We start from the raw sequence: 24,753 nt of genomic DNA on the forward strand, positions 1-24,753 counted from the left end.
TTGTGGGCAAACTTCCTCCACTAGCCTAAGGAAGCCTAGCACAGCCTGTCAAGAACCAAGCTGGTGGGAGCCCTTCTTTGCAGCCCCACAATCAGTGTCATTAAAGCACAGTGATTCTGCCCCTTGCCCTGCCCACCCCAAGCACAGAGTGAAGCAGATCTCTGGAATGTGCCCAATGGGGCTTTGTTTCACATCTTGTACTGGGGGTTGGGCTTTTTGGGCTCTTTCTGCTTTCCCAGTTATCAGTGTGTGTGTGTGTGTGTTGGCAGGGAAGGAGAGGGGAAGGTGAGATGGCTGATCTGAAAATAAAACTCAACTTTTTTCAATTAAAAAACAAGTTATGGGGCAGCTAGGTGGCGCAGTGGATAGAGCACTGGCCCTGGATTCAGGAGAACCTGAGTTCAAATCCAGACTCAGACGCTTGACACTTACTAACTGTGTGACCCTGGGCAAGTCACTTAACCCTCATTGCCCTGCAAAAAAAAAAAACAAAAAACAAAACAAAAAAAACAAGTTATGATCAAATAGACTCTCATGGTTGGTGACCCTTGGACACTTGGTTCATGGGGAAAGAAAGGCCACATCTGTGTGCAGCTGAGCTGGGCTGGAGGAGGGCATCATGGGAAGCAAGCAGGTTCAGGTATTTGAGGGAGGTCCCTTAGTATGAGCGCTAGATGCCAACTGAGGATGGAAGGAGAAGGTCCTGGAGGGTCCCCCCAGATCCCCCCACATGTCCAAGGTCAGTGATGGCTCCACCAGGCCACATAGCCTCCCTCAATGTGCATTGAGGTTTCAGTGTACTGTGAAAAATAGCCAATTCAATAAGATATTTACAAGCATTTATTTGGGTAAATACATAAAATATATTTTTAGGAGATATATATATATATATATTTGAGAAAAACTAGATTTCCAAAGAAATAATAGCATATAACAAGAAAACAATGACGGAAATTAGTGTTTTTAAGTGAGAACCAACAGCTTTAAGATTCAGAGGAAAGATTCCAAGGCTCCTTAAAATGGTGGCCAGCTGACGGACCCTGCTTGATCGTTTTTAGGAACTGCGCACATGCCTGAGGCTTCCCTGATGAGTAAGTGTAGCATGTAGACATTGCCATTTCTGGACACAGAACAAACAAGACTTTTGGCAAGAAAGTGTTAGTCCATAGCAGCTTCATAAAAGTTACTGCCTTTATGTCACAATTCCACAGCAATTTCTGCAACGCCTTTCATCTCGGGGCAGTTGGGGGGACAGGAGCGTGTGCAAAGTCTGTGAGCTACGTGAGAAGACCGCAGCCTGGCCCAGGGCCGCTGGCCCGTGATAGCGAGTGACGGTAAGCACGCCTTCTATAGTGTTCTCCCACCGTGAGGGAAGTGGTGCTAGGAGAGTCAAGTATCTGTAGGGAAAAGTCCTAAAGCCGTAGTAAAATCCTGGCCCAACGAAGCCTTGCTCCAACACCCTTCCCTGCTCTCTGGCCACGGCAGGAGGCCAAGCAGAGGCTCCCTCACCTCACCCCATCATACACGGACAGGGGCCACAAGGCCTGGCCAGGACAGGGAGGTTCAGAAAGAAGGGGCAGCATAGCTTGTGCCAGGCTGGCTGCCCTGCTGTCCATGGGCGCCAGAGGAGAGGTTAGTAGTGAAAGGTCTGCACACACAGAGAAGAGCAATAGAAACGTTGAGACCCGTGTGCCCCAAACCCAAGTCAGTGCCTGCCTCTGCTGGCGCCAAGAGCCCTCCCGATCTGCCCTCCCACAGGGGCTCAGGCCTTCCCCACAGGCTTGTAGCAGGCATCAGGCTGCCAGAGTCGGATGTCCACCAGGACCTGGTTCAGTTTCTGCATCCACAGGTCCCTTTCTTCTTTAGTATCAGCTGACAGCCAGTTCCTACGGGGAGAAGGGCGCCACATCAGCAGGCCTTCCCAGGTGGGTGGGCCATGCCCCCCATGACCGGGGGGAGACAGGGAGGCTCCCGGGCTCCTGCCAGGCACCGCTCTATGGAGAGAGCGGCTGATACCCAGGGCATCCCCAGTAAAACTGGTCCAACCATGCCAGCCAAGCAGGCGTCCCCAGGGTCCTGTCACCAGCCCCCAAGCACCCTCACTCTCGCTTTTCCCCCCAAAGAGTCTGCCAACGTCTCTCCTCTGATTCCTCCAGCTCATTCACTTTGGCCAATAACGGGGTGTTGGCTTCCCACTGGGGTTCTCTTTTCCCAGGCTCTCAGAGTCTTTGCTGAAGACCTCCAGGGAGGAGCCCCTCCTGCCCTGGGAACAGACTGCTCTCCCCACACCTGCCTTCTGCTCCCAGGCCCAAGCCCCACAGCTTGAAGGTCCGTCACCCTACCCCCTTCCTTTCCCCAGCCCCTACCTGACAAGAACTTGATGCCCTTCATCCCCCATGTGTCCCCCCCCCCCCCATGCTCTCCAGGTGACCCGTGACGGTCCTGAGCTCTGGCCCCAGGACAGGATGCCATTGAGGGCCGATGTGGGTGACGAGGGCCCTAGTCCCGGAGGCTCTGCCCACGACCGCCAGCTGACTCACACACAGTATACAAGCCCTTGGGTGGTCTTCAACCTCTTCCCACCACAAATCAGATTGGGGGGGGGAGGGGCACAAAGAGCTGAACTGCAAAACCCAACTCCAGATCCTTGGCCCTCAAACGGCTCAGGAGCCTTCCCAAGCTCACCCCCCCCCCCCAGGCTCTCCACAGCCCAGCTGGGATGGGAGAAACACCAAAATGGAGGCTCACAGTTCTGCTTCCTGACTGCTTGTATGTCCGGCCTCTCCCCACCTGTGCCCCTCGAAGCCAAAGCTATTCCCCTTACACCACCCCGAGCAAGGCGCGCCGCAGGCCTGCTAACTGCTGGGCATGACTGTGTAGGGCAATACTTACTTAGTGACACAGAGCGTGTCTCTGCACTGACTGACCAGAGTCTCTTTGTCATCTTCTCTTTGTGGCCGGACAGTAATTAACTCAAACGTGTTTCGTCGGGCACAGAATTCTCGGTTGGCTGGCTCAATCTGACGACTGGTACAATTGGCCAAGTTTATCCTCCCTAAGGGGGTCTTTAAGAAACACAAACACAAACTTTCCACATCATAAATCACATTTTAAGCCAGCACGAATTATGCCAAACATTTTTATTTACTTATGTTAAACTATGGATCAAAAGTTCTAAAAAAACAAACCAAAAAATCACCATTCCGTTGTTATTTTCTGGATAGTAAGTGCACCTGCTAAGATGCCCACCTCATGGGGCAGCTGGGTAGCGCAGTGGATGAAGCACCGGCCCTGGATTCAGGAGGACCTGAGTTCAAGTCTGGCCTCAGACACTTGACACAGACTAGTTGTGTGACCCTGGACAAGTCACTTAACCCTCATTGCCCCACCAAAAAAAAAAAAGATACCTGACTCAGAGCCCGTCTCCCTCCAAGTGAAGCCAGTTGGCTGCCACTGCTGAAGAGGCAGGGAAGGAGGGTCATTCTTAGAATGCAGGGGCCAAGGTGACCTGGGGGGCACCTGCCTCAGTCCCACACCCCCCAGTGATGCCCCATCATCAGGGCTCTGCAGCTGGGCCGTGGGTGGTTCTCTAGTATTCACCTCCTGCCACCCTTTTGTGTGTACATCACCTAACAACAAAGACTTCCTCAAGAAATCCTGGGAGGAAGAAAGAGGGCTCCGGATGGAGCATCTTCCAAAAAGGAATGGCTGGAAGGGGGCCGTCGCCGGCTGAAGCACAGTGGGTCAGTTTTCACTGGTTGAAAGTCTAGTGAAACGAGCCATGTGAAGCTCCAGCCCTCCCAACAAAGGCAGCCCCAGCACGGTGCCCCAGCAAGTGCTCCGCAGCCCCCCAAAACCCTCGCTACCTTTCGCTTCTCATCATCTGGGTAGGTCCAGTAAGAGATGCAGTTTCCAGAAAGAACACACCAGCGCCTGTGCCAAGCTCCAAAGCCACTGACGTCCTCAAATATGGTCTGGAAAAATCGGATGGCCAGTGAGCCAAGGCAAACCAACCCTCTTTGACAGGGCAGGGCAGGAAGGGAGAAGAGGCCAGGTCTGAACTTGTTGGCAAAATGAGTGGAGCCAACAAGTTGTCACTGAGAAGTCTGAGACCCATGTTAAGTTCTAGGAATCAGCAGCTCCTGGGTGCTGCCCGAACCCCGGGGATAGGCACGCACATGCACGGGGGCTCTGGGAAAGCCAGCAAGGGCTCAGCCCCCAGCACAAAGCCAGATGGCCTGGTGAGATCCGATTGTCCTTCATCATCTATTTTTAAAGTGGGCTTTGAGGGCAGCTTGGTGGTGCAGCGGACAGAGCATCGGCCCTGGAGTCAGGAGGACCTGAGTTCAAATCCAGACTCAGACCCTTGACACTTACCAGCTGTGTGACCCTGGGCAAGTCACTTAACCCTCTTTGCCCCACAGGAAAAAAATAATAATAATAAAAAATAAAGTGAGGAGCAGCTAGATGGCGCAGTGGATAGAGCACCGGCCCTGGAGTCAGGAGGATCTGAATTCAAATTCAACCTCAGACACTTAACACTTACTAGCTGTGTGACCCTGGGCAAGTCACTTAACCCCAATTGCCTTACCAAAAAAAAAAATAAAAAAAAATAAAAAAATTAAGTGGGCTTTGACAAATTTCAACTTGTGCTTCAGAATGGCTCTGGTCAGAGAAGGGTCCAGGCCCCACGCCACTGCCACTGGATGAGTTTAGCCTAAAGAAAACTGAACTTTTTCTCTGGCAACAGTTTCTGGCCCTAATTTTACTAATGATGGGATTCTTTATGATGAGACATTTAATCTGGTTCTGAAGCAGAATCATTCATCAAGCTCACAAAAAACAACACAGGCTTGGTGGGAGAGCCAGGGGTTTTGTTTTGCCCTGTCTCCGCCCACACCCATACTTGTTTCTCCTAAGAATAAATTCATTCTGTTTCTGGGGAAGCATAAAGTACCACAAAACCAGTCAACCTACTATGCGCCTGGGAGCCCAGAGCTTGCCCTTAGGTTCCCGTTTCCCTTTCTCTTTTTGCTTGCTTTGGACCAGAGAAGTGTCAGACAAACTGGCAGAAGGCAGCCTCGATCAGGGACAACTTATTACCCAAACCACCATGTCATCACTCCACTGGCTCAGCCAAAATTTGTCAGCTCTGAAGTCACAGAGCACCGAATTCTCCAGTGACCTCCAGGGACAAGGTGGACTCCCTTTCTGACTAGGGTCCTCTGCTGGCCTGGGCATCCTTCCATCTAAAATGACTCCTTTGTGTTGAAGGTGAGGCTGAGGGGAGGGGAGGGGCTGGCAGCCAAGCAAACAATAATCTGGGTGTCATTGGCCCGAGCCCCCAAATAAACCAACTGCTCAAAGTACCCTAACACAGCTGCCAATTGCACCACAGCCAAATGTTTGTCTTAGAAAACCAAATTCTGCTCCCCCACCCCACCCCACCCCCAATCAATTGAAAAAACAGTTTTAAATTCAGCATTTAAAGCTCTCTAAAAACTGGGGCCAAGCTTCTGAAAATGGGATTTCAAAGCACATCTGCTGCCACCTGCTGGATCCACTTGTAACTGCAGATAGAAGAAGAAAACTTGGAAATGGGGTTTTTGGTGAACCCCCTCCTCCTGCAGCCTCTTCCCTTCCGGGGGGCTCTCCCTCCCGAGGTCATTAGGGCATTTTCTGCCCGCCCCATTGGCTTGGTATGTCTGTATGTAGGTATCTTACAGAAAATAGGAGCAGCCCCACCCCTACTCCGTGAGGCTCCGGACACTGGCCAGCTCCTTGTCCAGCACTCCTCCTCCCTTTCGTCACCAAGGGCCAGCTGGGTTTCCTAATGCAAGCGATGCTATGTGGAGCTTGACAGCAGGACCGGAGGGATGACCCAGGGCTCAGGCCCAGAGTAGAAGCCCCCGCTGTTAAGGACCTGGGAACTCCAAGTGAGATTCCAGCAACAATGGGACAAGACGGCCGGGGCTTCTACCCGAAATGCAAGTTCTCAGGCTGCTTCCTGGCTGCAGGAGTGAGGCAGAAGGCGCCTGCAGCGCGAGCACTTCTGGGAGCCCCCACGCGGCCTTCACTAGCACCCTCAAACCAACCACAGTATCTGAGGAGAGTGAAAGCACAAGTTGTACTCACCAGAAATCCCTTTTCTTCCACGAAGGAGTTCACCTGGCACTTTATTTTTAAGTGAATGTGGCCCTCCAAAGGACACAAGAAAGGCACCTGTGAAAACAAAGGCACGATAGGAGGCTGCCTCGCGGCCTGGTGACAGCAGCCTGAGCGCACGCACCATGGCGGTCACAGTCACACTGAAACAGGAAGGGGGCTATCCTCAGGCCTCCCGAGCCCAGGGGAGCCAGGTAGGTGAGGGACGGCCTCTGGAGCGACACTCGTGCGGGGGAGATGCCTATTTCCAGCATCTGACCTTAGCAACAAGAAGCACGATTTAAAAAGTCAAAGCGATATGAGGCCCCCTAAGAGGGCCTTCAGAGCACGACAGAGAAATGGAGATGGAGACGTTCACATGGGCAGCAGGCGCTCCACAGGGGCGCTCATGGATCCTAGGGGGAAAAACCACCTGAGACACTGCCCCCTCGCCAACACCAACCAAGGACCACAGGCCAAGAAGGATGGAGCCCACGGCACGTAGTGGCCTGTAGGGGGGGCCACCTCTCCAGGAGATAACAACAGCCACTTGCAAAGACCACTCCAAGGACACATCACAGGGTGGGCAAGGGGCTTGAGGCTTATCCTGCCTGGCAGGATATGCGCAAGACTGGCCACACGAAGCACTGAGAGGCTGGTGGAGAGCAAGCTGACCAACGGACTGGCCTCCTCATAAGGAGGAAGACCCCGAGGAGCATCAACAACCAGCACTGTGACAACTGTCAGTCAGTGGGGGCTGTGGTACCCACGACATTCCACCTATCTGTTCAACAATATGTTGTGAGACGTCTGGGGGCGAAGATGGGAAAATGTCTGCCCCTCAAACCTAAGCTTTCAGCCTTATCTGTGCTATGGGCAGGAAAGAGAGATCCTAGTGCCAAGCCCTGAACTGAGAGCTCTCTCCCCTCCTTTCTCTCCCCTTTTTCTTTCTCGCCTCTCCTCTCTTCTCTCTCTTTCCCCTCTCCTCTTTTGCTCTCTCCCCCCTCCAACCCTCCCTCTCCTCTCCTCTCTCTCTCCTCTCCCTCTCCTCTCCTTTCTCTCTCTCTCCTCTCTCTCTCCCTCTCCTCTTCTCTCTCTCTCCTCTCCTCTTTCTCTCTCTCCCCTCTCCTCTTTCTCTCTCTCCCCTCTTTTTTCTCTCTCTCCCCTCTTTTTTCTCTCTCCTCTCCCTCTCCTCTTCTCTCTCTCTCCTCTCCTCTTCTCTCTCTCTCCTCTCCTCTTTCTCTCTCTCTCTCTCTCTCTCCTCTCCCTCTCCTCTTTCTCTCTCTCCTCTCTCCTCTCCCTCTCTCCTCTCTCCCTCTCCTCTCTCTCCGTCATTCGTTAGGACCTTTCAAAAGTAAAGAAAACTCCATCAATTGCTTCGTGACACATAAGCATAGCTACAGCCCAGGATCCGCGTTAACAATGGCCCTGTGGTCTATTCGCTACCATTCACTGCCGTCGTCCAGTTGTTTTCAGTCACTTCCAACTCTCCGTGACCCGCCTGGGGTTTTCTTGGCCACCCGCTTCTCCAGCACTTTACCATTACACATTACATATGTATTCATTTCAAGTCGGGCAGCTAGGTGGCGCTGCAGTGGATAGTGTGACAGCCTGGAGTCAGGAAGACTCATCTTTCCGAGTTCAAATCCAGCCTCAGACACTTAACATGTGACCCTGGGCAAGTCACTTGCTTGCCCCGCTTGCCTCAGTTTCCTCATCTGTAATATGAGCTGAAGAAGGAAATGGCAAAGCGCTCGAGTATCTTTGCCAAGAAAACCCTCAATGGGGTCACAGAGAGTCAGATATGAATAAAATGACCAAACAACTGCAAGTCAGGCATTTGAACAGTGGCCATCTCCATCTATTCTGCAGAACAGCCCCCCCAAACCCAGCACCCCAACGCCCCCAGGCAAACAGCACCTTCGCTAGGCCCCCACACCAAATGACCCATCCGGTGCATTAGCACAAGAACATTTGTTGTAAACGGGCTACCAAGGAGAAACTTTTCACACACAGGCTCTTATAGAAAGACCCAACGCCCATGAAAGGTCAAGGACTCCAAATGCAACGAGACTATTTTCTTAGCAATTCCAAGGTTTGCTAGATGATGGCAGAGGGAGCCCAGGATTGTACTGAATCATGAAAGGTGGAAAGAAATCTCATACCCACAGGCATGCACGAGAAGGAGCCCATTCTCCCTCACTAGAAGAGTCCACGTGACCCCAAACAAACCAAAGCATTTGCCAAGAGTCCAGAAAAAGGGTCATTGACATAAGGTTATGAATCGTAGGTTTTTTCCCCTTACTTTCTTAAGAGTAACGGGTTAGTAAGGTAAACATAGAACATGCAGCCAAGAGTTAGAGTTAGGGTGGGGCCTTTCTTGACGCTTATTAGTTTTAAGCAAATTAAATATAGCAACCTTGTCCTGGAACATATAACCCAGTAGCTCTCGCTCTTTTACATCATAATTTATCTAAAATGTGAAAATAAAAAAAGAAAAGAAATACCAGGATCACTGCTCTTTGTTAGACTAGCTGACGTTAACTGAATTTTAAGGTTTTATCGTTAAAGTTTTCAACATTAGGGAAAAACTTGGTTAACAGCTTGAAAACTGAAGTTTCTCATATGCTCTGTTGGATGACAGCCAGCTAAGGCCCTGATCTACGCGTCCTCTTCTGCTCCACCCCCTCCCAGAGTGAGATTAAATACGGAGACATTTAGTGTAGTCTGATTATATATATATATATATATAAAAAGGATGAGCCGCCTCAACAAATGGAAAGCGTGTTCTTTTTGCTGGGTGACCCCAAAGAGCTTGCTAGCTAAAAGATTCACACTGAACACATCAGCTAATTCACAGTGAGAAAATGTCATGGCATTAGAAACCCAACGATTTCATCTCAAACTTAAGTTCCACATTCCCCAGGTAGGTGGCCAGAATTACCCCTTGGGATATTCTACCTTTCGTTGCCAAAGGTCAGTGGGAAAGGGCCCAAAATGTGCCTCAAACCCAGCACATCAGGTGCAGGGTCCCCTCAGTATCATAAGGGGACAAGGAACCCAAAGAGCTCAGTTGAGGCACAAGGGGATTAGCCACACAATCTTGGGTCAAATATCTCTAAGAATCAGGGAAGACTGATTTACTCAAAGCGACCAATGGCTTTTCAAAAGGAGACCTATCAAAACACACTGTGCCATTTCACCAGATTCTTAAAACATCACTGTTTTTAAATGATGAAATTATTATTTGAAAAGTCCTTTCATTTTTTTAATTGGCTTTTGGGGGGAAATAAAAATGACCTTAGACAAACCTTTATTAAAGACATCAGAATCTTCCTAGCTGTGTGACCCTGGGCAAGTCACTTAGCCCCAATTGCCTCATCAAAAAAAGAAAAAAAAAAGACATCAGATTACCTTGTCCAAAGCAAATTTGGTGCTTCCTATGGATGACAGTGTGAGGGTGTGAGACCCAACGAGTACAAAATTGCTGGTGCGCACGGCGTGGAGACCCCCTGGGCTCGCCATCACTATGGAGAAGAGACACAAGTTTACATAGGAAGTGAGCATGGGAGGAGCCCGGAGGGACCCCCCTCCCCCCAGGGCCTGTGCTCTGCTCCTGCCAGTGAGACTTCAGATGCCCCTACTTGCCACCGGCTGGCTGTCCTTCTCCTCTTAGCCCCACTTCACTTTAAGATGTTGAGGCTGACTCACCTGACGAATGGAGACCGCTTTTCTAGAAAAGAAAGAAAAGGAAATGCAGTTTGTTTTCCTTCTTTGTTGGACCCAAAGCAGTGGTTCAGATGACCCTCCTTTTGTAGTAAAAATTCATTCTAAGCCCAAGTTTGAGACTCCCCAAACCGAAAGGCTCAGTCTTCACGCCAAGAGCCCCCAAGCTCAGTTCTACGAAGGAAGAAGTCAGGGCTACTTACGGTGGTGATGGAGGTCAAGAGTCGCTTCGGAGTGATGGCCTAGGAGGGAAGCAAGCTCAGGTGAGGTGAACCAGGCAAGGAGCCAGAGGCCTGGGGGGGAGAGCGAGCCTGGAGGTTTTCTCAGCCTCCTTTCAAGACCCTCCCCCTCCCCCTCCCCCTCCTGCCCCTCTAGAGCCCCCTGTGCCCGGACCTCAGACCTCCACCCTCTGCCCTGTCCATCTCTCCTCTTCTGTTCCTGTGCCCTTCCATCCTCTCTACTCTCTGCCCAAATCTCCCCTTTCCCTGAGCCTTCCTCATCCTCCCTGTTTACCAGGGGGCCAAACTCTAGGGAAGCCGCTTGCCTCCGTCCCCTGCCCTTGCTGATCTGACCTCTGCACCATTCAGATGGCTCGGCCCTTTCTCAGGTTGTCAATGAATGAAAAGTGTTTATTAAACGCCCACTGTAGAGCGAGCAGAGGCCAGAAGTCCCTGTGACCTGATGGGCGATGACCATGACGTGGGGGGAGGGGAAGAGGTCAGCGCCTTCCAGAGACAACGGAATGATGCCTAAAGCCGGCAGCTTCCCGCACGGGTTCCTTACCTTGGCCTTAGATGTCTTCCTCTTCTTGTCGGGCCCAGAGCAAGCTTTCCTTTGGACCTGTACAAACAGAAGCACCGGACCTTTCCAAGAGCCCGTCTTCCCCCTGCTCTGGGGGAGGGGGCTCGGGGCAGGCCCTCCACGTCATCGACCAGAGAACTACATGGAAAGCCTGACAACCTCAGACTCTTGGGGCGGCTGTAAGAATCAGAAAACACTCACCAAGCTGTAAACTTCAACACTGATTTCAAAGTCATTGGACACGTCTTGCCTAGAGATGATAAAGGAAGCGTCAGTGCCGGTTCCTCCAACCGCCCGTGAAAGCCTAGGACAAGGAGGCGACAGGGCCCGGAGCCTCCTGGCCACCAAGCCTTGGGGGGGGGGGCAGCTCCCTCCCCCAGGGGCCTCCTGCCCAGCCTGGGTCCTCATCCCACAGTGAGGAGGCCCCTAAGCAAAGAAAACACTCACCCCCGGGGAACCACCTGTATGGGGCGTGGCTTCCTATGGAGGCTCTAAAGCCAGGAGCCAGGGTGACCAGAAAAATGGAAATCTAGGCTGGAGAGGGAGGAGGAGGGGAATGGCCATGACACAGAGACAGGAAGTGGGAGGCCCAGAAGGCAGGACACCGGGACACCTCCCAGGTGAGTCAGCCGCAGAGGGCCTTTAAAGAACAGAGGCACTTCTAGCTGGGGCCACTTGAGGCTCATCCTTCCTTTGCGAGAGGACCAGTGGCCTCACAGGCGATGTCCCAACGGGCGATGGCCCGGGACGCAGTGGGTGACCTTGGCGTCTTGGCTGTCTGACCCAGCTCTGGGCTCTCCCCTGCTTCAGCCACCTTCACAGCCCTTGGAACACGGTGTTCTCCTCCGCCCATTCGGCCCTGACTCACCCACAGGTTTGAGGCCTGTGAGCTACCGCTGGGGTTTAACCGATTGTGGGAGGTGACGCAGCCGGGCCTGGCCCTTGAGCAAAGTGCATTGGCTTGAGGATGATGCAGGTTATCAGTATCAGAGACGGGGCTCTGGCTGACTTGGTCAATGACTCCCAGGCTCGAGGGCCTAGAATCTCCATCCCCAGAGCTGGTCGGCCACTTGGCCACCCCCACCCCGGGCCCTCTCCCATCTGGGTCGAACAAATGAACCGTGGCTTCGTAGCTTGTTGAAAAGGACACTCCCAGGACCCTCTTACTCACAGAGTGAACGTGGTGGTGAACGTCAGAGCGTCCCCAGCGAGAGAGTCCGCAGTGCTCGCCAGTGGCGTTGCAACCATGTTCTCAGCCCCTGCTTTCAGCATGATCAAGTAGTAGTTTGTGGCTTCTGCAGGAAACGAGACATCGACTTCAGATGCAACACGAGCCACACTCGAGCTCAGAAAGGCCCGGAGCACCCCACATGGAGGTGACGCCCCCGGGCATCATGCCCTTCAAAATGCACAGGCTTTCCAGAAGTGTCTCAAGTTCACACCTTCTCTGAGGCTGTGCCACCGGGCCCAACAATGGCCAGAGCAGGGCTGGGGAGGTCCCTGTGTGACAAATATTCTTATTCTATGGAGAGAGCGAGTCTCAGCCCCACAAAAGGCATGACCCGGCAGCACTCCAAGGCAGCGGGCCCCAACACTTTTGTCTGTGAGGGAAGGCCTTCAGAAGGCGCACAGACGAGGAACTGCACTCTCTTAGGACACGTTAGCCACATAAGCCCGGTGACAAGCTGCTCCTGTCCCCAGAGCAGAGTTACAACGCCCACTCCCCTCGACGCCCCAATCTCTAGGTCACCCGACGTATGCCCAGCAAGGATGGTGAGGACGTGTTCAGACCAGACTTTCTGCCTCGGCCCAGAACACACGTCTATCATTCCACCTAAGCAGAGCCATCATCCCCCACGCTGTCGATGCCCAGGTCTGTCCCCGTCTAGGGAGGGGCGGCCCTACCTGCTCTCTGAGCTGGGTCACAGACAAAGTCAGCTTTCAGAGGCAGCCGGAACTCGGAGAGCGCGATGGAACCCCTCGATGGGGCCAGCTCGCCAGACGTCGGGCTGGCTTTGGGCCGTCGCTGAGGCCCCTCAGCCTTCAGTTTGTTTAGCTCTTCGATCAGAGCTGTCCTCTTCTCGGCTGTGTCAAAAGAGGCCACGTATTGGACCGGCCGGTATCTCGAGGGAGGCAGGCAGGAAATGGGCCCGTGGGGCAGGTCACTCTCAGGTAGCGCTCTAGCCCTCCCCATCCTGCCCTGGGCAGCATGACAGAAGCCCTGGCTCCATGGCCCAAGGCTCCCCTAACCCCAGAGCCCTCCGCGTCTCGGCTCCTTCAGAAAGGTCCAACGTTCACCGGGGCTCTAGAGGGGAAAGGTAAAAGACCTCCCGGCCGTGGGGACTTGTGTCACCCCCCCCCCCCCGGGGCCCCCCCACACCGGCCACACCCCCGTACTCGCAATCAGGAGGAGCCTCTCAGCTTCCGCCTCTTCCAAGGAGCCCTTTCCGTGCTCGCCGTCGGTACAGCAGTTCAGGGCCTGGCTGGCCTGGTAGATCACCGTCTGCTGCAAATTGATCTCGTTGTTCAGCTCCTGTCAAATCCAAGTTCATGAGTTTAGCCAGAATCGAGGAACAGTTAAGACAGCGAAGTCTCTGGTCCCATGGCAGTAATCACCAGGACGGTGGCCAAGTGAGCCCCGTGCATGGCTGGCCCCTGTCAGCTGGGAGAGCCCCCCCACCGCGGCCTTCCCTAACCCTCCCCAGGAATGACCCCCAAGAGCAGGGTCTTTCCTGGTCTGTGTCCCCTGCCCCACGCCCAGTGCCACGCACTGCCAACGGAACAACAATTTGGCCAAACTGCCATTGACAGGAGTGAATGGAGACACACGTGACGACGCATGCCTGACTCACACCCAGGGAAAATCAGCTACAGAGGCCTGGTTGTCCCTCAGAAAACAGAACTGACCTGTATCTTCTGTTTGGCATTCACTTGAAAGGGGGAGGGCTCGTTCTTCCTCTCTTCCAGTTTCGAGGAGATGTCTTCTCTGCGGACAATCACCTGCTTTATCGAGGGACGTTCCGTCCCTTTGAACCTCTGAGACCGGTAGGCATCAATGCTGTGAAGAAGGAAGGGGGGACGTCTCACCGGTAGCCACCACCAGCCCCACCTTCCACAGAATCCAAGGGCAGTGTCTCCCCCAAAGGGACATCACACGAGACAAAAAAGGCTTTCCCCTCTGTGTCCCCAGTGGCTCACAGGCACTGGACACAAAGACGGCCTCACTGCACGCTCCCAGCCAGCCGGGGATCAAAGCTCTCAGGATTCCCTGGCCTGGGGCCCCCCAGGGGAAGGGCCCAAGGCGGCAGGATTCAGATTCAGGCCTCCTGCTGCCAGGCCCAGCCACCCCCCCTCCCTTGGGCCACTTTTCTCAATCAGCCACCAGTGACCGCTTCCCCCAGAGGCGGGTCTTCTCCTCCCTTCACCTATAGAGAAGCTCACGCTCTCCCGAACTGATGCTATCCTCAGACTCAGCTCTCGGGACCCGGGTCCTCTGGTATTTCCCAGGCTTTGGGCTCTCATCACTTGCACCGCTATCTTTGACTTCCAAACTGGGAGAGGAAGCAAACACCTGAGGAAAAGCACATTTCAGACAGTGATGAGGATCCCACACATCTCGAGTCCCAGCGAGATGAGTCCATCCCCAGAATGACCCCGTCAGCTCTTTGCACCCATCCTCCACCTAAACAGGACTGTCAGATAAACAGCATGGCCACCAGCAGAATCCTTCTGAATAACACTCCCTGTTTCAGGAAACATTCAGAGAGCTGGACAGAGACCGAGGCAAAGTCTGCTTGCAAAACGAGGGGGAGCTGTGCTTTCAGCCCCAAGGGCGCCCTTGTCCTGAGAGGAAGCCTTGGCCGGCCTCCCCGCCCCCTCACCGTGCTCAGCCCTGTCGCCGAGTGCTTGCTCACCTCGGGACTTCTCACGTTCACTGTTTCTACTACCGGGGCCAGTAAGGACATGGAGGAAATATTCAGGGCATCCCCTGGCTCGTCGGGGCTGTCTGCGTCCTCACTACTTTCCAAAGGCTCCAGGCCTATGTCGTTCTCCTCCAAGACGCCACTGAAGATGTCATTAATGACCCTGGAGCTGTTGAGAATCTCCTCATCGCCCAAGCTGCTCTCTCCCTCACGCACCTCTTCTAAAGGGAAGAGGACACACTGAGGCTGAGGGGCCGACCCTATCTAACCCCGTGCCTCTGCCCAAAGGCCGCGGTCCCTAGCTCCATCTCCAATACCGCTGACCCAGAAGTCCGGGCTGTTCTGAAAAACCCCAAGAGAATGTGGCCAACATACATGTTCCTGGCTCACAGAAACTCTTGCCCGATGCCCAGCGACCCCCTTAAGTGATGCCCATCGCAGCAGGCACAGCGGGGGAGCCCACGGGTCACCCGCCCAGACCCAGTGGGGGCTACAGACCCCATAAGAGGAAATAGGGATCAGCGCACCTGTCTGCTTCTCAACCTTGGGGTCCAGAGAGACTTTGGGGGACTTTTCCTCTAAGAACAGAGTGATTTTCAAAGGGCTAGATGTGGTCATTTCGTTTTCAGGAATGCCTAGAAAATATGGGAAACAGATACCCACCTCATCTCCACAAGCCAAAACGGATTCCAGAAGCCTAAAGATTCGGCCACTTCACACCCTCAGCGTTCTCACATCTTTTAAAGAATCACAGACGCTGAGATAACCCCGGATGGTTTGCACACATGGACAGACATTCTCTCCCATGAGCCTTCCAATGATTCAGGGCACGTGTGCGTGAGCGTGGGGGTGGGTGGCAATATAGCCGTGACTGTCCCCTCTTCACAGATAAGGGCACCGAGGCCCAGGCATGCAGGCCTTGCCCAGGGTCAGGCTGTGAGCGAGCTCAGTCCTCCTGATAGTGCTTGGTACACAGAAAGTGCTCCATAAATGCACTCCTGGGTCACTCCAGGCTTCAAGCTCAGCAGCCCCATCCATCCGCTGCTTCACATTGAGCATCAGGAAAGGAACCAATGTCCAGAACGGCCTCTGCCCAATTCTTCATCCCCCTTAGTTTATGAAATAAAACATCTGACTCTAAATGGAAGAATTAACATAAAAGTCGCCCGAAACACCACGAGTAGAAGTCTCTCCTCCACACATCCCCGGCAGCAACAAGCAAACAGCTTTGGAATCTTGGAGGGGGAGAGGTGGGAGCCCCTGCAAGGACCGAGATCAGCGGGGCCCTTCCTGGCCTAAACAGTAATGGGGGAGGGGAGAGCGCCCCTGCCAAACCATGCCAGCACACCTCAGACTGTGAGGGGCCAAGGAGCCACCCTGCCCCATGCCCTGCCCCGTGCCCCGCTCCCCAGCAGAAGGAAGGAGATAAAGGTAACCTCCTTGTACTGCATACGTGACCCCACAGGCCTCCAAGGAGCAGGGCCCCATGAGCCCTGCCCACGGCCTCCAGGGACGAGGCCGGGAGACCTCACGCCCACTTAGCGTCAGCACGGCTCCGCCTCTCGAGTGCTACTGGCCTCCTTGCAGATCATTTCCAACATCAATCATGGGTCCACATCTTGAGAAAGAAACTCACCCACAGGCTGGACGCCGGGAGGCTTTACGGGTGTCTGCGGTCCCGCGGCCGGCTCCTTCTCACAATCGGCCCGACGGTTTCCTGGTGAACCATTCTGACGGGGGGCTTCCTACGGAAGGAGATGCACCAGAGACGACAAGTAAGTTCTCCTGCTTCACCAATGCCAGATGGGCCAGACAGACCGTGTGTTCACCGAAGTCGTATTCTCTAGAGTCCACAGACCCACAAGGAGCCCACGGGCTCGTGTCCAAGGGTCCCTGAACTTGGTGGGAAGAGAAAGACGTCATTATCTTTGCTGACCTCAAATTGGAATCTAGCGTCTCCTTCAAATATTTACAAAAGCATGCTTGTAAGAGGCCCCCGAGGCTCCAAGAGACTGGCTGCCCACCCATGGGGTTCCAGAGGTCTCTCGTCCTCTCTCATACACACACACACACACACACACACACACACACACACACACGTGCGCCCTGCACCTGCACAACTTTCTCATTCGTAGTTTCAGCTCTATGTGTCTATGCAGTCTATTCAACACCTTTTGGGGGAGGAGGAGGCCAGAGAATTGAGTCGAGCGAGAAATACAGAACCTATGGGGAGCTGACTTCTGCCTCACCCCACCCCCAACCAGTAGTTAAAATTATCTCCTCACAAGGGAAACCTATTTCCAAGCAGCTGCTCAAAAGTCAGCATGTTCAAAATCGACTCCATCTTCTGCCCAGAGCAGACCCTCCCCTCCTCTTGCTGTGGGTGCTGGTAGCGGCCCAGAGCATCGGACACAGCCTTCCTGTTCAATGTCCCGAGCCGGGGGGGGGGGGGGGGGGTGTGGAGTGGATCCAGAGAGGTTGGGGGGGGGGGGGGTGGAGTGGATCCAGAGAGGTTGGGGGAGGGGGTCCAGAGGCAGGCAGCCTGCATGTGAATCTGAATTCTGCCACTGAGCTCTCGTGGGATCTTTTCTCACCCACAAGGTTCCTCCGAGTTCCAGGTCTTGGGATCCCAGCTCTCTCAGCCGTCCCTGCCTGTCCTTTCTTTCTCTACTAAGACCTCCAAGGCCCCCATGCCCTCTGACCTAGGCCCTGGCCCACCAGGGCGCCACACAACCTGTGGGCCAGTCCTCTTTCCCATCCTTTCTGGGGACCCACCCAGCACCAACACCGACAGGTGACGCCTCCGTAACTCACAGAGAAAAACCATCTTCCTCGTGCAGTCTTGGGTCAGTGCTACCGGGACCTCGTTTCCCAACTAGGAGGAGGAAGCAACCCTCAGCTAGCTAGACAATCTGGCTGCTCACTTCCTGGGGCAGCTCTGCTCTCTAAGCGGGGAGGGTGACTGGCCATGGCCCCTCCAGGGAGCAGGCACACACTGGCCCCGGATCCATGGAGATGGACAGGGCACAGGTCAAGGGGCACACTGGAAAGGACATCATCAAGGTGGGGCAGCGGCTACTCCGCTAACTCTGCTCATTTGTTATAGGGGTTTGGGTCTGCTTATTTTTCAGTGGGAGAGAAGATTAATTTCAGTTAATCAAAAAAAGAAAAGAATGCTTTTTAAAGGAATACAGGGAAAAGGTCTAGGAGCTGTTGGCATGTGAAGGGGCTTTGCTGCTGGTGGTGAGTGGCGAGAATGGGCAGGACAGGGCAGAGGAGAGCATGACCATCTCCCCTCATCTCTCCAGGAATCCACTGTATGGGGGCTGCCAAGTTGCCGTGAAGCCCCTGGACAAGAGGCACAGTAGGGGAAGAGAGAGCAGATAGAGGAGCACAAAAAGACAAGCAAGTGAGAAGAGGTAAAAGGCAGGGAATGCCCATCAAGGTGCGGGAGCAGGGCCAGACTGGCGGAGAGGGCCCACAGGGGCTGCTGGGTGAAGACGCACGACCTGTAGCTCATGGGCACGAGGACATGTCTCTGGTTTGAGGGCTGTGGGTCACCGCTGCCAGCCTTGCCCTCCCTCGACTCCCACACGATAGCCAATCCCAAATCGCTACGTTTTCTCTCACCTCTTTGGCCTCCGTCCATTTACTCCTTGAGTTTTCTCCTCGCTCTGAAATCCACAAATTGCCCTTGTCCAGACGGCCACGAAGACAAGCAAGTTCTTTCTCTCGTTCCTGAAATCACGTGGGACAAAGTGAGCCCAGCGGCCCTAGAGCCAGGCCAGCGGGTCGGTGACCGCCTCCACCCCTGCCCCGGGGCTCGCAATGGGCCAACGCCAGAGCCCGCCTGCCCCACCTGCTTGAGCTGCTGGCTGAGGGTGACGGAGGACGGCGCTGAGCTCTGCTTGAACAACCTCTCCTGGAGGGCCTTTGTGTTGGGCGTGACGAGGGGAGTTCGAGGCACGGTCGGCCCCGCGGGGCTGGCTCTGCTGTGCTCCTGGCAGCGTTCTCCAAAACGTTCCAGGAAAGGTTTGATGCCGGCCCCCCCTACACACACAGCAGGAAGTCAGAGGTCACCCTGGGGACGCAGGTGAGGACGGAAGAGGAGCGGGCAGCAGCTGCCTCCAGTCACCCTGAGGGGAGGCCCCGGAAGGAAGGGCCCTGCTCCCCCACCAGGCCCCCAAACCCCCCCAACCAAAGGAGAAGCCCCTGGAGAATCCTGTGAAAGAACATCTTGAAAAAGGACTCGATTGCCCCCACTTCTCAGAAACTCGGAGACCCAGCTCCGTCTATCGCCATCTGGGCTGGTGCCCAAACCCCAAAGTGCTGCCGGTCACATGAGATGAGGGAGACTGGTAGGGGCTGGGCCGGTGGGGGCAGACGGCTCCAAGGGGATCGGGAGGGTCTCTCCACCAAGTCCCTTCCCTTCCCAGGCTCAGAGAAAGACACAAAGCTGCCGTCCAAGCAGACCCACTGGATGGGTTGGGAGGCAAAGAATTTTTGGGAAGCAGCCGGGGCTGCAGGGGGACCACAGCACCCTGAACACTGGGCCAGGAGCCAGGAAGGCCCGAGTTCAAGTCCAGTCTCAAGACACGTACTAGCTGTAGGACCCTGGGCAAGTCACTTAGCCCATCTGCCTCAGCTGGCTCCCCTGTAAAATGGGACAGTAACAATGGTACCATCCTGGGGCACTGCGGGTCAGGAAGAAAACAAGCATGAAGTTGGCACCTACTCTGTACCACCCATGGCAGGGCCTCTCACAAGAACAGCTAAAAGCAGCCAAAGCTCTTTGCAAGGGGCTGGCTCTGTGGGCTCCTTCCAAGGGCCCCTCCCGCCCCACCCCCTCCAGCCAGGAGACATCAATCACCTGGAGTCACCGCCTGCTCTTTCGGGGGCGGCCCCCGGGCTCCCCTGCACTGTCCCGGCTGGGATGAAGTGTTCCTGAGGCTAGGCTTCACGAGCTCGCTCTGCAGAGTCGGGCTGGAAGGATGTGCGGGGGAAAGTGGCTCTGGATCCTTCCCCTTCCCCCGGGAGGGGCTACTCGTGGGGGCCGTGCAGGACTTCACCGGGGAAGAAGCAACTTTCTGAAAAAGCAAACCCGGGCAAGGCTCGAGCTGGGTTCCCCCGGGCTGAGCCACAGCAGAGCCAAGGTCTCCTGACCATCCCCTGGGGAGCCGCTGACTGGACATCCCATGCCTGGTTGGGATGGCATGCGTGCTCTGCATTCCTAGGGGCCATGCTGGGACCCCACCTCAGTCTCATTCCTTGCTTGGTGTTCTCAGGGTCCCATGAAGCCCCCATCCCCTTACTAACACCCAGAGCTACACTGGGAACATCCGACTCTCCACATGTCTGGTTTCCACTTGGCTAAGCTCTCTCCTGTCCCTGGCATTCTGGATAAATGAAGTCCTTTGCTGTTACCATCTCTCTGACTTATATCCAACAACTGGAGAAAAAGATCCCTATAGATCACTGAGTTACCAACAGGTCCCCTACCCACAAAGACACTCACCTGAGGGCTGCTGCTAGCCACCACCGTCGCTGCCGCCCCACGACTATGAGAGGCCTCCCTTGAGGCGGCTGCCGAGCCAGCCGCCGAGGCCCCCAGCTCCAGGCGGGAGCAGCCGGGAGTTCTCTGGCCAACAGAGCCGCTATTGATGCGAGCAGATGCTGCCGTGGAGGAGGACGGTGGGGACAAACAAGCCGTGCCAGGCTGCTCTTGGCCACGGCTGGGCTTTGCAGATGGACGGCTGAGGTCATCTTCCCAGGAACAAATGGTAGCAGCAAGGTCGGCCAGGCGGCCCCGTCTCCCGATCGGGGCAGCCGCGTCTGCGCTGGGACCTGGGGCCGGGGGAGCCACGGCCCGTTCGACTGCAGGGCCGGGGCAAGGGTGCTCGAGGGGGCAGGGGTGCTCGAGGGCGCCGTCTGGAAAGGGAGAGGGAGCCAATGCACAGGAGGGCTGACCGCAGCCCCTCGGGGCACTGAGCTGTGCCACAAACCGGCATCACCCCCAGGGCGGCCCAGTCTGACCCCAGACCCTCGTCGCGCCCCCTCTCCACGCTCTGTCCCTCGGCCCACCTCCCAGTCTCCTTTCTGAGGACCCCTCCCACATTCTGTGCCCCGCTGACCCGGCCTCCTCTGTGTGTTTCCTGCTCAGGGCCCTTGTCTGGGCTGCCCCTCCTCCCTCGGCCTCAGAAAGTCCCTATTTTCTTCAAGACCAGCTCAGGGCATGCGTTTCCCAACACACAGGACGGGGCGGGGGAGGAAAGGGTAGGCCTGTGGCCGGCGGCAGCAGGGCAAGCTACTAAGGAGCAGCACAGAGGCTCTCGGGACAGGGGAGCCGAGTTCAAAACCCATCTCTGAGCAAAATACTTCCCCTGCCTGGGCCAGTTTCCTCATCTGTCAATGAAGGGGCTGCTGCCATGCCCCCCGAGGCCTCCCTAGGGCACCCGCCTGTGCTGGGGGCAGACTGCCTTGGGTCCAGCTTGCCCGGCCTGACCCAGGGCTCTCTGCCTCCCCAGAGGGCTCTAGAGCCTTCAGTGGCTGCCGCAGGCAATCATTCACACCATCAAGGGCAAGAAGGGCAATGTCTGAGCAGTGGGAAAAGCATCTCCTCATAAAGAGGCAGCGGTGAGAGAGCCCAGGGCTCGCCTGCCACCCCAGCCCCTAACGAGCACTGGCCAAGGTCTCCTCACCTGTGAAATGGGGCAGCCATGAGAACATGGGGCAACAAGGAAGGGAGCCCGAAGAACAGGAGCCCTTGCAGTGGCAGCTGTCCAAGCGCCAGTGACACCCCTGGGGGAAAGGCCCCGAGGCTCACTCAGAAGGGCACCTACCGTCACTGTCCCACCCGCGACGCTGCTGCGCCAGCTTCTGCATGCGCGTCTTCACAGAGGCGGCGGCAGGCACTTCAGGTTTGGCGGTCGGCACTTCCGCCTCCCCCAGCAGCGGTCCCAGCTCCGCCGGGGGCTCAGCAGCCACGGGCGGTAAGGCAGGCTGGGCCACGCTGTGAGAAGAAAGGTATTTCGGAGAGCGAGAGCCTGTGGATGGTGGTGACTCCACCGGCTGCTCATTCTCCAGGTTAGAAGCCGGTACTTGTGCGTGGTGGTCTGAGCAGGGCCTCTTGGAGGGCGACGGCTTGGTACAAGTTCTTTCTAGATATTAAACAGGGTAACAGTGACGTCAGGGCAGCCATTTACTTTAACCCCAAAACTTGGGGAATTTTGCTATGAATGTTACAAGAACCGAAGCTGCCAGAAAGCTTTCTCCTGATCCTCATGACAACCCTCTGAATGGGTCCTCCTCATATCTCCATTTCACACGTGGGGAAACTAAAGCAGAAAGGTTCAGTGACTTGCCTAAGGTCACACAGCTACTCAATGTCATGAAATCCTTCGGAGCCAGGTCTTCCCAAAATCTGACAAACACTACTCAGTCCCTCTGTAAGTGGGTCCCTTTCTCTGACAAAAACATTAGGGAATATGCTATATAATCTCCCTAGGAAATATTGCAAATGCCCAGCTCTTTGGAGGCGTTAGGGACAAGTGTTAAGAGAGATGACCCAAATCATCCATTTGTGTTAATAGGTGAGCAAACAAACATTGACCAGATTTCCAATGCTTCAGAGCCACTTAACCCATCTCAGCCTCCCGACCCCCCGCAGAGACAGCAATCACAAGCATCTACACTGACCCTCCCTCCAATGATGAGACCAAAGACTGGGGCCTCAGTTGCCTGAGGTCCCTCTCTGACTCTAGATCTGTGACCCCCAGACGCCAGCCCCTCCTGTGAGCTAGCTCACGCACTCTCTCCCCCCTCCCCCTCTCTCTCCCCCCTCCCCCCCTGCTCCCCACCCCCTCTCCTGGGCCCCCCCTCCAACCTCTGGCCTGACAGTTTCTTCACCTTGCTCTCCACCCTTCCCCCTCTGATGGGCTCATCTTCTCTATAAAAACAGCCTCCAAACAAATGCACAGCCCCCGCCCCTCCTCGCTCAGTGCCAGCCACAGCCTCACCCATCTACCTGCCGGCATCTCAGAGCCAACAGGGCCTCTCGGCGCCATTGCTGTCTCTTCCCCTGTGCGCCTGTCAGTCCCCTTGGCTCCCCTTTAGCTCACAGCCAGAGGCCAACTTGGGCCTTCACTTCCTCTCTCCCCTTCACGTCCCTCTCCAACCATCCTGGGCCAGTGCGTGCCAACCACGCTACCATCCCGCGCCCACACTCTCCTTGCCCTTCTGAGCCAGGGGACAAACGCTCACCCACATTTTGGGAACATTTCTGTGCAAGGCGGCCATCGGCCCCCCACATGCCCCACCCCCTGCCCCACCATGGGGTCCAAGCTCCCAGAGGGCAGGGGTCATCAGCATTTAAATGCACCCTCTCCCCACCACCTGCGCCATCCAGCACCTTCCACACAGCAGAATCGCAATAAATGCTCCATCCTGACCAACGGGAAGCTGAAGGCCCACATGGGCACCCAGACCTTTACCTTCCCCCTCTTGGGGTGGCAGGTGGTTGTTGGTTTCTGCCAGTGGCTCCCGAGGTCTCTTGGTCTGGGCTGTGGCCCGACCCGCTGCCTTAGGCCGCTCAGCCATCTTTTTCTGAAGGTTCTCTCGTCTGGCGCGAGTTCGTTCGAGGAGTTTCTGAGGAATTAACGGGATAAATGGTCAGTGACGTCCAAAGTTGAAGAGTTTCCAGCAGCCACTGGATGAGTGAGCCCCGTGGTGTTTCTGAAACACGCACTGTGACCTGAGGCCCATGAAGGGAAGCAGAGTTGTAAGAATGAGAATAAAACACGCCAAGTTATCATGCTGAGAAAAAAGACTATTTGGACTCTTCTCAGAGCCCTAAAGGCAGAGAGTGAGTCTGGTTTCAAGCCAACAGCTTTGTGGCCCCAAACCTCCCAGCAGGGGACCGCTGGGCATTGAGGCTCCTGGGCCTTAGGCCCGATCAGGGCCTGAAGAAGGGCCTGGGTTTTATGGGAGTCGAGCTGGGTTGGGAGTTCACCTTGAGGCGCCCGAGGTGATTCCCACGTGACTCGGAGCTCAAGCTCTGACTTGAATTTTGTTTTGAAAGGTTATGTTTTTATACACAGCATCATCAACATTATGTGTTGATCAACTGTGATAGACTAGATTCTTCTCACCAATTCAATGGTATAAGAAAGTTCCAAAGGACTCATGATGGAAAAGGCTCTCCAAATCCAGGAAAAAAAAAGGGAACTGTGGAATATGGATGCCGATTGGACCATATTATTTCTTTTGGTTTTGGTGCTGTTGTTTTTCTGTTTTGAGATTTTTTCCTTTTTGCTCTGATTCTTCTCTTATAACATGACTAATGCAGAAATATGTTTAATTTTATTATGTATATCTAACCTATATCAGATTACCTGCTATCTAGGGAAGGGGGGGAGAAAAATTTGAAATTGGAAATCTGATATAAACAAATGTTGAAAACTAACAAATAGGGGCAGCTAGGTGCTGCAGTGGATAAAGCACTGGCCCTGGATTCAGGAGGACCCGAGTTCAAATCCGACCTCAGACACTTAACACTTACTAGCTGTGTGACCCGTGGGCAAGTCACTTAACCTTCACTGCCCCACAAAACAAACAAATAAATAAAAAGGTGGTCAGTGAAAACTAATTAATTAATTAGTTTTTTAAAAAGAAAGGTTATGTTCATACAAGCACTGTTTAGTACAGAATGGGGACATTCTTACTCCAGCATAGGGTTGGGGCCTAAGGCAGCAATCTGATTGGTTGATAAACGGAGCAATCCGATTGGTCAAACCCCAAGACAGGTTTTCTTTCTTGAAGAGTTATGCATGCTAATGCAGACACTCTTGCCCAGAATAGGTTAAGGCCTGGTATCTAGTTTGTAAAATCTGATTGGTTAAGTGGTACCACCTGATAGGTTCTTAGGCTGTTACTGTTATTCTGTATAAATAGCAACTGTAATAACTGTAACAACAGAAATGTAAATGAGGGGTATCCAAAGGCCTTAATGTGATTGGTCAGAGGGGATCCCTTGAGGGGTATAAATAGGGGTGAGGGACCTCACTTCAGGGCCCTCTCGGCACATTCAGAAGAGTGCCCATCTTCGAAGATGAATAAAGCCTTCGCTCACCAACTGCTGCCTGCTTGGGATTTTTGAACAGTG

At 54.6% G+C, this 24,753-nt stretch overlaps 1 protein-coding gene across 1 annotated transcript in view; it reads right to left on the reverse strand.

Moving 5' to 3' along the window:
* Positions 1–839: 839 nt before the first annotated feature.
* The window catches only part of ANLN (anillin actin binding protein), a 29,621-nt gene continuing 5,707 nt past the window's right edge, over positions 840–24,753 (reverse strand). The window contains exons 2-24 of the mRNA XM_043978735.1: positions 23,084–23,237; positions 21,434–21,751; positions 20,110–20,522; positions 19,465–19,681; positions 18,454–18,644; positions 18,225–18,332; positions 16,231–16,339; positions 15,122–15,229; positions 14,586–14,815; positions 14,097–14,242; positions 13,579–13,729; positions 13,069–13,204; positions 12,577–12,756; positions 11,843–11,966; positions 10,873–10,921; positions 10,654–10,710; positions 10,074–10,112; positions 9,856–9,877; positions 9,559–9,671; positions 6,136–6,222; positions 3,867–3,974; positions 2,893–3,065; positions 840–1,886 (exon numbers count right to left, since the gene is read on the reverse strand). Of these exons, the coding sequence (XP_043834670.1) occupies positions 1,763–1,886; positions 2,893–3,065; positions 3,867–3,974; positions 6,136–6,222; positions 9,559–9,671; positions 9,856–9,877; positions 10,074–10,112; positions 10,654–10,710; positions 10,873–10,921; positions 11,843–11,966; positions 12,577–12,756; positions 13,069–13,204; positions 13,579–13,729; positions 14,097–14,242; positions 14,586–14,815; positions 15,122–15,229; positions 16,231–16,339; positions 18,225–18,332; positions 18,454–18,644; positions 19,465–19,681; positions 20,110–20,522; positions 21,434–21,751; positions 23,084–23,237 (3,357 nt within the window). The 3' untranslated portion in view covers positions 840–1,762. The remainder of the gene's footprint in view (positions 1,887–2,892; positions 3,066–3,866; positions 3,975–6,135; positions 6,223–9,558; positions 9,672–9,855; positions 9,878–10,073; positions 10,113–10,653; positions 10,711–10,872; positions 10,922–11,842; positions 11,967–12,576; positions 12,757–13,068; positions 13,205–13,578; positions 13,730–14,096; positions 14,243–14,585; positions 14,816–15,121; positions 15,230–16,230; positions 16,340–18,224; positions 18,333–18,453; positions 18,645–19,464; positions 19,682–20,109; positions 20,523–21,433; positions 21,752–23,083; positions 23,238–24,753) is intronic.

Source organism: Dromiciops gliroides, chromosome 1 (assembly GCF_019393635.1).
Source record: "Dromiciops gliroides isolate mDroGli1 chromosome 1, mDroGli1.pri, whole genome shotgun sequence".
NCBI classification, from domain to species: Eukaryota; Metazoa; Chordata; class Mammalia; order Microbiotheria; family Microbiotheriidae; genus Dromiciops; species Dromiciops gliroides.